Raw genomic sequence first — 13772 nt, 5'->3', positions numbered from 1 at the left:
TCCCCTCTCCCCACTCCTTGCTGGTGACCACCAGGAGCTCAGATGTCTTTCTCTCCCTGCTCCAAGATGGGGGCCAACCCCCCATCCCCTGTTCTAAGCTCCTGGACTCCCTCCAGCCCCTCCCTACTGACCTCCCTCTCCCCCTAGGGGTCAGCCTGCTGGTGCCCAATGGAGCCATTCCCCAGGGCAAATTCTACGAGATGTACCTCCTCATCAACAAGGCAGAAAACACCCTGTGAGTATAGAGACCCCAGCCCCAGCCCAGCTGCCCCCTCCTCAGCCTCTCTCTCCCTGCTGCTTGCCCACCTTGGGCTCAAATGTCACCATCTCCCCTTCTAAGTCCGATCCTAAGGCCAGAGGTAGTTCTCCAAGGAAGACATTGCTAGATCTTATTATGTTCACATTTAAACCATGCAAAACCAGCACAACAAATCATAAAACTGAAAGCCAGTTGACCAACTGGCTACAATATGACAAAGGGTTACTATCCTCACTATGTAAAGAGGTTTGGGAGATCAATAAGAAAAACTGAATATCTCAGTACAAAAATGGACAAAGGATATGAACAAGTGATTCACACACACTCTCTCTTACACACACACACACACACACACACACACACACACACACACACACACACACACACACACACACACATAGCGGCCAATAGGTTATGAGAAAATGTTTGACCTAATTTGTAGTCAAAGAAACAGTTATTCAGACAGCCGTAAGATACTGGAAGTTTTTTTGCTTCATCAGCTTGCAAAGCTATTTTCAGATGTCATAACACCTTCATACTGGTGAGAGAATGGGAACACAGCCCTCCCAAGGTGCGTCGGTGGGAGCGTGGATGGGTACCAGCTTTCCAGAGGGCACTTTAGCAGCACCTATCCACAACATCCCTGGAGTGCAGAACCTTTGAAAATGGGAGCAAAGATCTGGCTATGAGAATATTGCGGAGTAATAGCAAAAATTTAGAAACGATCTCAAGGCCAGTGCCATTCTTCCTTAACCCGTGGCCTCTGGGAGCCCCCAGGGCGCAGTCCTGCCTTCTCCCATCCCAGGAGCTGGGGCAGAGCCCGGAGGCCAGCACCGCTCCCTCACTGCCTCCCTCCTGCCCTCCATCCCACCCCAGCCCGCTTTCGGAAGGGACCCAGACAGTATTGAGCCCTTCGGTGACCTGCGGGCCCACGGGCCTCCTGCTGTGCCGCCCCGTCATCCTCACGGTGCCACACTGCGCTGAAGTCAGTGCCGGTGACTGGATCTTCCAGCTCAAGACCCAGGCCCACCAGGGCCACTGGGAGGTGAGGAGCCAAGGCCGGGGGGCCAGGGGGCCGGGTCCCCTAACCCAACCTGCCTGGACCCTCTCCAGGGCCTTGGCTGGTACAGCCACCTCACCTCCACTGTCACCCTGCAGGAGGTGGTCACCCTGGATGAGGAAACCCTTAACACCCCCTGCTACTGCCAGCTGGAGGCCAGGTCCTGCCACATCCTGTTGGACCAGCTGGGCACCTACGTCTTCACGGGTGAGTCCTACTCTCGCTTGGCAGTCAAGCGGCTCCAGCTGGCCATCTTCGCCCCCGCCCTCTGCACCTCTCTGGAGTACAGCCTCAGGGTCTACTGCCTGGAGGACACGCCCGTAGCACTGAAGGTAAGGCCAGGCCCTGGGTACCCACACGGGCCTGCACGCTGCGGGTACCTCGCCCACAGCCGGCCAGCTGCATGGTACCTTCCAGTATCCCCCTCCCCAGGATCATGGTACCTGCCAGGCACCCTCTGCCACCACCAGCCTCATTCAGTCATTCAGTTGTTCCTCAAACATTGAAATCGCATCAGATCCTCGAGATACAGAGATGAGTTGGGCACAGTTCTGCCCTCACCAAGCTGCGGGCTAGAGGTGGGAGACAGACCAGGGGATCACTGATGCGGGGCTAAGGGAACATCAGCCTAGGAGCGGCTGGCAGGTCCTGGTTGTTGGGGAGGGGGTCTGAGAAGGCTTCACAGCAGGGCTGACCTTAGACCTAAGCTCCAAGGGACAGGTGGGTGTTCCAGGCAGAGAAGGAAGAAGCACATTCCAGGAGACAGAGCGGCTTATGCAGAGGCAGGTGTGTTGTTCTGTGTGCCAAAGCGTGCAGGGGTGTGAGAGGTGGGGCTGGAGAGACAGGCAGGGCTCAGCCTCCCAACAGCCTTAGGGTCATGGCAAGGAATTTGGAGCCTATCCAGTGGGCGGGGGCAGCGACCCGGTGGACACCTGTTCGTGGGTGCTCTTTTGAAAGCTACACAGTGGGGATGGGTAGACAAGAAGCAGGGAGACCAATTGGGAGGCTGCAGCTGGACCCTGGACAACAGACAGTGACAACAGCTGGAGAGGGGCCTGGAGTCTGTTTAGTCAGTAGAATGGACAGAAACAGTGACTGATGGGAGGAACAGGGGGAGGGGGAGGGGGTGGCGGCTGACAGCCAAGCTCCTAGCGTGTGCAAAAGAACGGACAGTGCCCTTAAGCGAGGGGGGTGCATGGCAGATGAGAAGGGGTTCGGGGCAGGAAGAGAGAGAAGGTGAAGGGACCGGATTTTAGCACCTAGAACCTGATAACGGCAGCTGTTAGTACCACCCTGTCCCTCCAGCCTCTAAGACCCTGTCCATTCTCTGCCCAGCCCTCCCACCAGTTCCCAGGATCTCAGTCTCATCCTGACAAACAGAGGAAGAGCACAGAGCCTTGGCCCTATTTAAACCCCTTTTCCTTCTCCATCCTTCCATCCCCTGCTGCTATGAAGCCTTCTCCTTTCCTGTAGCTCCAGGCCTCCTCTAGCCCACGATCTGTGGGCCTTTCTATCTCCTCTGCCTCTCAGTCTCATGTGACTTGTCTCAGACTCCAAGTTGCCGACTGATGCAACACAGGTTAAAAGGCCTTATGGGAGAGTGAGTGTCTTCTGCTGGGACCAGGCTGACCTGAACTTGCAGGAGGCCCATCATAGCTAGAGGCTCCTGGGAAATGCTCTTGAAGCGTGGATCCCTTGGTATTAGGGCATTGGCTAACATCTAGTTATAGTCAGAGAATGGATTGGAGATCAAGAGGGAAGTTGCCACATATTGGCTTGATGGCGTTCTTTATTTATTCAATCCCCATCCATCCGTCTGTCCATCCATTCATCCATTCACCCATCTATCCATGCATCCATCCATCCACCCAGCTTTCTGCCCATCTGTCTGTATATTCATTTAGTCCATAATCTGTCTGTCCATCCAGCCATCACTCATCCACGCATCTATCTTTTCTTCCATCTGTTCTGTTTCTATACCCATCCATTTGTATATTCATCTGCACAACATTTTGTCTGTCTGTCTCTGTTGATCTGTCTATCCATCCATTTGTCAACCCATCTCTTTATCCATCTACTTAACCATCCGTCCATCAGTCCATCTATTCAGTCATCTGTAAATCCATTCATCCATCCACCTGTCCCACCATCTGCCCATTCATCCATCTATTTTTCCCTCCATCCATTCATTCATGCATCTCTCCACACAGTAAGTCTTCTATGAGCACTTACCAAGTCCCAGCCCTGTGGCTCAGATGGTTCCCTGCCTTCAATGTTACAGCCTAGTTCCCTCTGCCCATGTGTGTCCCCAAGCCCCAAACTTGCAGAAGGAAAGGGCCCTTTGGCCAAATGTGATGGGCTCCCCCTTCTCATTGCTCCCTGGCCCACAGGAGGTGCTGGAGCTGGAGCGGACCCTGGGTGGCTACCTAGTGGAGGAGCCAAAACCCCTGCTGTTTAAGGACAGTTACCATAACCTGCGCCTCTCCCTCCACGACCTGCCCCACGCCCACTGGAGGAGCAAGCTGCTGGCCAAGTATCAGGTGAGGGCTGGGCCGCAGGAGGGGGAGGGATGGAGCTGGGGAGGGGCGCACCTGGGGGGCTTCCCAGAGAAGACCAACTCCCCTCCCTGCCTCTTCCCTCGGTCCTGCAGCCTTGGTCCCCACTCCCACCCCTGTGTCTCTCTCTGTCTCCCTCCCCCTGCCACCCCTGTCACATACTCCCACACACAAATGTCTGTACCCGTCATCTTTAAAGAGACCTTACCATCTCTAAGAGCGTTCATGGCTGGCAGATTGTCCAAATTAATCTCTGATGGTCACATCCCTCTGCCCGCGCCCATCTGTGTGACACCATTGAGTCCACAAGGCTTCCCAGACCCAGACACATGCACCCACACAGTCACATATTCAGACTCGTGCCTTCTCACCCATATACTCCCTTTCTCAACTGAAGGGCCCTTGCCCAGCTCTTCTTCCTCTGCCCACCTGGATGGAGAGGTCCCAGCCCTCCCTGAGGCTGGCCCCCTTACCTGCCTCCGCCTCCATTCCCCGAGGGCAGGGCAGGCTGGCCTCGCCTCCCTGACCCTGCCCCTCCTCCCCCAGGAGATCCCCTTCTATCACATTTGGAGTGGCAGCCAGAAGGCCCTGCACTGCACCTTCACCCTGGAGAGGCATAGCCTGGCCTCCACGGAGCTCACCTGCAAGATCTGCGTGCGGCAGGTGGAGGGGGAGGGCCAGATATTCCAGCTGCACACCACGCTGGCAGAGGTGAGGGCCGGAGCGCGGTCGCCCCACGGGGCTGGGCGCTGCAGCGTGCAGACCCCAGGCTCCTCCTCATCTGGGGGAAAGGCCACCTCCCACAGAGCTGTGCCCCTCACCTCCCAAGTCTGAGCTGGGACTTGGTCACTCTTTGCTAACAGCTGTGACTTACTGAGTGCCGAGCCTGGGCTTGGCCTGTACCAAAACTCATCAAATCTGTACAATCACCAGGGAGACAGATACGAGGATCCCCACCTGGAGATGAGAAAGAAGGTTTTAGGGAGAGCCGGTATCAGGACCTTGTACCAAGCCAGCGCTTGGCCCGGGCCTGTGGCTCTCCACCGCTATAATCCGGATTGAGGTTTATAAAACCTAGGCCACCCAGGAACCGTGCGAGGCCCTCCTTGCAGTGCAGTGTAAAGGGCACTGGATATAGTCTAGACCAGCGGTCCCCAACCGTTTTGGCACCAGGGACCGGTTTCATGGAAGACAGGTTTTCCACGGACGGACGGGGGTTGGTGCAGGGGATGGTTAAGGCGGTAACGCGAGCGATAGGGAGTGGCCGATGAAGCTTCGCTCGCCCGACCCCGCCACTCACCTCCTGCTGTGCGGCCCAGTTCCTAACAGACTGCGGACCGGCTGGGGACCCCTGGTCTAGACGTAGCTCTACCACTAACAGGGCATGTGACCATGGATTAGTCACTTCTCCTTTCCAGACTTCATTTGCGTTTGTGTAAAAGGAGGTCCCCGTGGATTAGGCTGGGGCTGAGGCCCTCGTGGCTTTGTAGTGACGAGGTGGCACCAGCACTGGCCCAGGCAGTGCCTTAGCGTGTGCACCCCGAGGGCGGAGACGGGGTGTACAGCCCTGGCCCTGGAGAGCTGACCTTCCAGGGGAGGAGCCCTTTGAGCAGCTGGAGCCTGCCCAGAGGCGGGGGAGCGGCCGGAGCCTCCAAGAGCTCACAGTCCCCAGGCAGGAAGGCTGGAGGGGCAGATGCCCAGTGAGCCGTGCACAGGGGGCCCTCTGCCCCTCTCACCCGTGCCCCCTGCTCTTCCAGACGCCTGCTGGCTCCCTGGACGCCCTCTGCTCCGCCCCCAGCGGTGCAGTCACCACCCAGCTGGGACCCTACGCCTTCAAGATCCCCGTTTCCATCCGCCAGAAGATATGCAACAGCCTGGACGCCCCCAACTCGCGCGGCAATGACTGGCGGTTGTTGGCGCAGAAGCTCTCCATGGACCGGTGAGTGTCGGAACGGCCCGCCCGGCCTGGACCAGAGCCGCCCCCCTCCCTCTGTCCCCATGGGGCAGGTGGGGCAGGCAGCCTGACGGTCCAGGAGCGGATCCGCCATTTGCGGTAGACCAGGAGCTCAGGCTTGGGTGTGCTAAGTCTGAGAAGCTGGTTCCTTCAGGAGCGTCGTGCTCAGAGTGCTGGCCCTTGAGAATCAGGTAAAGCCAGGATACCAGCCAAGCGCGATCACCATCAGCAGTCCTGTGTCCAGGACAGAGCAGGTGTTTTGGAAATGCTTGCTGGGTGACAGAATGCATCCTGGTGTCAGAACTCTTCTGGAGAACTTAAAGTGCTGGATAAATATAATGGCATTTAGTCATCATTATTGTTATGGTACACTTACTGAGAAACCATTTAATACACCTGCGTCGAGCAGATGCCATGTAGAAGACATCTTACTCAGAATGGGTGGGATCTGTAAGGATGTCAAAGCCTTTGTTCCTGATTTCAGGGCAGTGCATGGGGCGGGTGAGAGCAGGCAGACAACGAATGTGGGATGGAGAGAGAGAATGGAGTGCTAGGTTTGGACAGCCTCTTCTGGGGCCAGTGTCTTTCAGTGCTAGTAATAACGATGCTGATGACTGATGATGAGCAGGACAGTTTCCGTTTTAGAGGTGAGACTGGGGCTCAGAGAGGAGCAGTGACTTGCCCAGGGCCACACAGCCTGCAAGCAGAGGGGCTGGGAATTCAGACCCAGGATTGTGGGAGCCTGGAGCCCACCGTCCCGGTGCTCCTGGGATGTACCCTCAGTGCTCCCTCCACCCCAGGCTCCTGGGAGGGGCTGAGCATTTTGGGAGCCCAGTGTCCTTCTCCTTCCCTCCATCAGGTATCTGAACTACTTTGCCACAAAAGCGAGCCCCACGGGTGTGATCCTCGACCTCTGGGAAGCTCTGCAGCAGGACGACGGGGACCTCAACAGCCTGGCGAGTGCCTTGGAGGAGATGGGCAAGAGCGAGATGCTGGTGGCCATGGCCACCGACGGGGACTGCTGAGCTGCCCCAAACCCGCAGGCTGTTAGGGACCAGCAGGCGGCTGGCACAGGCAGACCCAGGGCAACCTCCTGTGGGGCAGTTGGGCCTCCTCTGCTCCCGAGCTCACAGCCAGAATCGCCCTTCCTCCTCCTCCTCCCCTTGCCCCCCCGACCCAGACCACGACCAGCCTTAGGAAATCCATGGACGTTGTTGTTGGGAGGACCCAGCGGTCCTTCTCCACCTCCTGCTGTCTCTCCTGACCTCAGACCGCTGTGCAAGAACCGGGGTGGGGGTGGGGCCTCTGGAGGCAGCTAGGGGAGCAAGGAGGTGGCCCTCCCACCCTGTGCCCCAGGGTCTCTGGGGTGCATCTATTTTAGTTGTGCTCTTCATTTTCTTCCTCAGCTATTGATTTCTCCCTCCTCCCTAAGCCCCTTTCTCCTTTCACACTGTTTTCCTCTTCGAAGAGTCAAGTACAGTTCAGACAAACTGCTTTCTCCTGTCCACAAGCAAAAAGGAAGAGGAAAGAAAGAAGGAAAGAAAGAAAGCTTCAGACTGCTAGTAAGGCTCAAACAAAGAAGAAAAACACCAAAACCACAAGGGAAAAGAAAACCCAGTTTCTTAGGAAACGCAAATGATTTATTATCCAGATATTTGGATAAGTCCTTTTTAAGAAAAAAAAGAAAAAGAAAATGAAAAAACAACACAAAAAAAATAGAAAACACTTTTCTTGAGTATGGGTGAGTGTGGGCATGCTCGTGGTTCTGGCCAGGAGCGCGCGCGCGTGCGCGCACGTGCGTGTGTGTGTGTGTGTGTGTGTGTGTGTGTGAGTGAATCAGGGAGAGAGACTGAATAGGGAACACTTTGCTGCTAATGATTTTATCTTAGACGAAATTCTTACAAGGCCTCAGCTTCCACAGTTCTACAGGGTCAGATGAGGTTTGAGCTGTGGTCCCATGTTTCTTCCTAAAATCTTAAGCAGATGCTGAATCAGTAAAGCCAAGGACCCCTGAGATCTGGCTTGGGGTGGGGTCCTGCCTCCCTCTCACAGCCCCAGGCAGGTGCTCCAAGTCTCATCTGGGCTCCCAGGAATCCAGATGAAGAGGCCCTGGGATGGAAAGTGTGGGCGGGCCAGCCCAGCTGTGAGCCAGGGAGAATTTCCAGTACTGTGGTCTGGTGGCTTCTGGAGAGGGGCCATGGCCCAGAAGCGGGACCTTAACAGAGAGAGAGAAGTCAGGGATGAGAATCCCCCATGGACAGGACACATCTCTCTCCCACAGCCCAGGGTGGGGCCAGCCAGGACACGCCCACCCAGCAGCCTCTAGACCAGGTGGGCTGGAGCAGGTGGGTGTTCTCTTAATGCCCGGGATCTGCCCTTTCCCAGGCTTGGTTACTTCTGTAAAACAGAAGGGGTGGATAAGAGGGCCTCTCTAGCTGCAGAAGCCTGAGCTTCTGGGGTCAGTGTGGCTTTGAGGAACATGTTAGCAGCCGTCCCTGCGGGTGGCATGGGAGGCTGGGAGGTGGCTGCTCGGCTGTGCTTTACGCACTGGCCCGGGGTGGAGGAGGCAGGGTGGAGGGCTATTTTCCCAGCTCTGATCTCCACAGGCACCCCCTGTCACCCTCCCTCCACAGTCTGACAGAGCTGAAGGAAGATTTGACAGGCAGCATTGCCAGGGTGGAGGGCCTGGCACCCCCTCTCCAGCCTGTTCCAGGATGTTCCAAGGGGCCATCAGGGTCCCTTTTTGGCCATCTGGTGATGGCTGGAACCAGAATCTTGAGCTGGCACAGAGGCCACATCAAAGGCTTCTCCTCCTTGGCACCCGAGCCAAAGCAAGTGCCACCTCTGGGCGTTGACCCCAGGGCTTTGCCCCAGCAGGTCCATGAGCATCCTGGCCTTTATGACCCCAGGGCTTGCCCCAGCAGGTCCATGAGCATCCTGGCCTTTAAAGGTCTGGTCTCCTGGGAGGAAGGCAGGTTTGGGGGCTGTAGTCCCAACCAATGTCCCCAGCCTGGCTTTCCTGCCATGCACCAGGGAGCTTATGGGGATAGTGGGATTCTCACCACCCACCAGCCCCCCGGGCAATGGGTTGGCTGTGGGCAGTCAAGGGCCTGCTGGGTTTGAGAGAGAGGGTTCCTTTTTATCAGGGCTGCTGAAGGGGCCAGGCCTGCATCGGGCTTGGGCCCCTGAGGCTGAGACCATGGCTCTTCATTACCCCAGTGCCTGTGTGGACGTTGCCTCAGACAAAGACAGTGAGCCTTCCCTGCCGAAGGTGCCTGTCCACTACAGGCTCAGCATTCCAGCTCGCTCCTAGTCTGAGCTGTGTGGGCCTGTGTGGTAGCTTGAGGGCAGCCTGGAGTCAGCGTTCCAGCTCCAACTTTGCCATTAAACCTCTGTGTGACTTCAGGCATATGACTGCCTTCTTGGGGCCTCTGTTCCTTTTTCTACCAAGGCCCCACGGCTGCTGTCTGAGGACTTTGGGGCTCTGATATGTCACTCTAGCCTCCTGATGGGAACGCTAGTGGGTAGAAGTTGACGGTGGTCTGCCATGTCCCGCCTCCGTGCCCCACCCTCAGAAGCGAGCTGCTTCCTCAGTGCCCAGGATGGGAGCTCTTGGTGGGTGAGGCCAGGCCAGCCCCCCAGGTGCCATTTCTAATCGGATTCCCAGAAATTGTGTACCAGGGCCTGGAGCACGGAACCAATTGGCTGAAGCCTCCTGGGAGGGTTCAAGCTGTCCAGCTTTATAAGAAAAGCCTGGAAAGGATTTGCTGGCTCCATCAATCTGCCACGGCTGCTGTGACTACGTCTGCAGACTGCCCGCCTCAGGGTGCGATGGACGTTCCTCTGCTAATTCAAGCCTGAGAGGCAGCCCCACACAGCCGAGTACCTTGAGAACCGCAGATTAAGTGCCACTGCAGGAATGCAGGGCCCTCGCGCGCCGTTGACGTCTCTCTCATCTCTGTGGTGTGTTTGCGCGTGTGTGCGTGTGGGGGGGGGCTTTTATCCGCGGGCACATTAGCGTGCCTCTCTGGGAACGTGACCCCACCTGTGTGTACATGTGTGCCCTCCTCGCGTCCAGGCTGGGCCATCTGGAGGTTGGTGTGCCTGGTTTTGCCCTCTCTGAGTCCACAGGGTCAGTCGGTGTATCTTCTATGTGCCTCTCCCTCGGCCTTCCCTCGCAGTGCCCTGGGCTCCAGAGGGATCCTCCCCACTCCTGGAAGATCCAGGACCCTCTGGTCCCTTTTCGCCAGCAACCAGGCAGCTGAGCCAGGTCCCTTAGCAGGCCCTCTGAGGAGAGGTGACCAAGAGCCTGGGTGCAGGGAGCAGCTGTCCTGTGGGCCAGGGGCTGGACCACTCGCCTGGGCCATGGACATGGTTCTATGCTCAGGGCTGCAGGGCTGCAGGGATGGCCCCAATCCCACCTCTGTTTATTCTGTAAACTACAACCTGTAAATAACATTTAGCATTCCTATTGTAACAAAATTAATTTTTATGAAATAAATTATATTTCCTAGTCTAATAAAAAATTCAGGTTGTATTCTGTCTTTTTTCTTTTTTTTTAGATTTTTTTGGTATGGATGGACTTTTTTTTTTAATGTCTTTATTGAAGTATAATTGCTTTACAATGTTGTGTTAGTTGATGCTGTATAACAAAGAGAATCAGCTATATGTATATATACATCCCCATTTCTCCTCCCTCTTGTGTCTTCCTCCCTCCCACCCTCCCTATCCCACCCCCCAGGTGGACACAAAGCACCAAGCTGATCTCCCTGTGCTATGTGGCTGCTTCCCACTAGCTATCTATTTTACATTTGGTAGTGTATATATGTCCATGCCACTCTCTCACTTTGTCCCAGCTTACCTTTCCCCCTCCCTGTGTCCTCAAGTCCATTCTCTACATCTACGTCTTTATTCCTGTCCTGCCCCTAGGTTCTTCATAACCTTTTTTTTTTTTAAGATTCCATATATATGTGTTAGCATATGGTATTTGTCTTTCTCTTTCTGACTTACTTCACTCTGTATGACAGTCTCTAGGTCCATCCACCTCACTACAAATAACTCAATTTCGTTTCTTTTTATGGCTGAGTAATATTCCATTGTATATATGTGCCACATCTTCTTTATCCATTCATCTGTTGATGGACACTTAGGTTGCTTCCATGTCCTGGCTATTTTATTTTATTTATTTATTTATTTTTCTGGCTATTTTAAATAGAGCTGCAATGAACATTGTGGTACATTACTCTTTTTTTAAAATAAATTTATTTATTTATTTATTTATTTATTTATTTATTTATTTTTGGCTGCGTTGGGTCTTCATTGCTGTGCACGGGCCCTCTCTGGTTGCGGCGAGCGGGGGCCACTCTTTGCTGCGGTGAGCAGGCTTTTCACTGCGGTGGCCTCTCCTGTTGCAGAGCGCAGGCTCTAGGCACACGGGCCTCAGCAGTTGCAGCACGTGGGCTCAGTAGTTGCAGCTCATGGGCTCCAGAGCACAGGATCAGGAGCTGTGGCGCACGGGCCTAGTTGCTCTGCAGCATGTAGGATCCTCCCGGACCAGGACTCAGACCCGTGTCCTCTGCATTGGGAGGCGGATTCTTAACCACTGCACCACCAGGGAAGTCCCACATGAATCTTTTTGAATTATGGTTTTCTAAGGGTATAAGCCCAGTAGTGGGATTGCTGGGTCTATGGTAGTTCTATTTTTAGTTTTTTAAGGAAACTCCATACTGTTCTCCCTAGTGGCTGTATCAATTTAACTTCCCACCAACAGGGCAAGAGGGTTCCCTTTACTCTACACACTCTCCAGCATTTATTGTTTGTAGATTTTTTGATGATGGCCATTCTGTCCCACGTGAGGTGATACCTCATTGTAGTTTTGATTTGCATTTCTCTAATGATTAGTGATGTTGAACATCCTTTCATGTGTTTGTTGGCAATCTGTATATCTTCTTTGGAGAAATGTCTATTTAGGTCTTCTGCCCATTTCTGGATTGGGTTGTTTGTTTTCTTGATATTAAGCTGCATGAGCTGCTTGTACATTTTGGAGATTAATCCTTTGTCAGTTGCTTCATTTGCAAATATTTTCTCCCATTCTGAGGGTTGTCTTTTCATCTTATTTATGGTTTCCTTTGCTGTGCAAAAGCTTTTAAGTTTCATTAGGTCCCATTTGTTTATTTTTGTTTTTATTTCCATTTCTGTAGGAGGTGGGTCAAAAAGGATCTTGCTGTGATGTATGTCATAAAGTGTTCTGCCTGTGTTTTCCTGTAGGAGTCTTATAGTGTCTGGCCTTACATTTAGGTCTTTAATCCATTTTGAGTTTATTTTTGTGGTGTTAGGGAGTGTTCTAATTTCATTCTTTTACATGTAGCTGTCCAGTTTTCCCAGCACCACTTATTGAAGAGGCTGTCTTTTCTCTATTGTATATTCTTGCCTCCTTTATCAAAGATAAGGTGACCATACGTGCATGGGTTTATCTCTGGGCTTTCTGTCCTGTTCCATTAATCTATATTTCTGTTTTTGTGCCAGTACCATACTGTCTTGATTACTGTAGCTTTGTAGTATAGTCTGAATTCAGGGAGCCTGATTCCTCCAGCTACATTTTTCTTTCTCAAGATTGCTTTAGCTATTCAGGGTCTTTTGTGTTTCCATACAAATTGTGAAATTTTTTGTTCTAGTTCTGTGAAAAATGCCATTGGTAGTTTGATAGGGATTGCATTGAATCTGTAGATTGCTTTGGGTAGTATAGTCATTTTTACAGTGTTGATTCTTCCAATCCAAGAACATGGTATATCTCTCCATCTGTTTGTATCATCTTTAATTTCTTTCAGCAGTGTCTCATAGTTTTCTGCATACAGGTCTTTTTCTCCTTAGGTAGGTTTATTCCTAGGTATTTTATTCTTTTTGTTGCTGTGGTAAACGGGAGTGTTTCCTTAATTTCTCTTTCAGATTTTTCATCATTAGTGTACAGGAATGCAAGAGATTTCTGTGCTTTAATTTTGTATCCTGCAACCTTACCAACTTCATTGATTAGTTCTAGTAGTTTCCTGGTAGCATCTTTAGGATTCTCTACATATAGTATCATGTCATCTGCAAACAGTGACAGTTTTACTTCTTTTGTGTTTTGGATTCCTTTTATTTCTTTTTCTCTCTGATTGCTGTGGCTAAAACTTCCAAAACTATGTTGAATAATAGTGGTGAGAGTGGGCAACCTTGTCTTGTTCCTGATCTTAGAGAAAATGGTTACAGTTTTTCACCAGTGAGAATGATGTTGGCTGTGGGTTTGTCATATACGGCCTTTATTATGTTGAGGCAAGTTCCCTCTATGCCTACTTTCTGGAGGGTTTTTGTCATAAATCAGTGTTGAATTTTGTTGAAAGCTTTTTCTGCATCATATGGTTTTTATCCTTCAATTTGTTAATATGGTGTATCACATTGATTGATTTGCGTAATTGAAGAATCTTGCATTCTGGGGATAAACCCCACTTGACCATGGTGTATGATCCTTTTAATGTGCTGTTGGATTCTGTTTGCTAGTATTTTGTTGAGGATTTTTGCATCTATGTTCATCAGTGACATTGGCCTGTAGTTTTATTTTTTTGTGACATCTTTGTCTGGCTTTGGTATCAGGGTGATGGTGGCCTCATAGAATGAATTTGGGAGTGTTCCTCCCTCTGCTATATTTGGAAGAGTTTGAGGAGGATAGGTGTTAGCTCTTCTCTAAATGTTTGATAGAATTCACCTGTGAAGCCATCTGGTCCTGGCCTTTTGTTTGTTGGAAGATTTTTAATCACATTTTCAATTTCAGTGCTTGTGATTTGTCTGTTTATATTTTCTGTTTCTTCCTGGTTCAGTCTTGGAAGGGTGTGCTTTTTTAAGAATTTGTCCATTTCTTCCAGGTTATCCATTTTATTGGCATATAGTTGTTTGTAGTAATCTCTCATGATC

At 52.2% G+C, this 13772-nt stretch overlaps 1 protein-coding gene across 1 annotated transcript in view; it reads left to right on the top strand.

Annotated features, from left to right (window-relative positions):
* Window positions 1-10465, top strand: part of UNC5B (unc-5 netrin receptor B) — an 86722-nt gene extending 76257 nt beyond the window's left edge. Inside the window, exons 11-17 of the mRNA XM_060034840.1 lie at window positions 148-235; window positions 1136-1304; window positions 1418-1651; window positions 3710-3859; window positions 4421-4585; window positions 5632-5813; window positions 6688-10465. Coding sequence (XP_059890823.1) covers window positions 148-235; window positions 1136-1304; window positions 1418-1651; window positions 3710-3859; window positions 4421-4585; window positions 5632-5813; window positions 6688-6853 — 1154 coding nt within the window. The 3' untranslated portion in view covers window positions 6854-10465. The remainder of the gene's footprint in view (window positions 1-147; window positions 236-1135; window positions 1305-1417; window positions 1652-3709; window positions 3860-4420; window positions 4586-5631; window positions 5814-6687) is intronic.
* Window positions 10466-13772: the final 3307 nt, after the last annotated feature.

This window comes from Delphinus delphis, chromosome 16 (genome assembly GCF_949987515.2).
Source record: "Delphinus delphis chromosome 16, mDelDel1.2, whole genome shotgun sequence".
NCBI lineage: Eukaryota > Metazoa > Chordata > Mammalia > Artiodactyla > Delphinidae > Delphinus > Delphinus delphis.
Note: the sequence above shows the minus strand (reverse complement) of the source record. Positions and strands in the feature narration are given on the sequence as shown.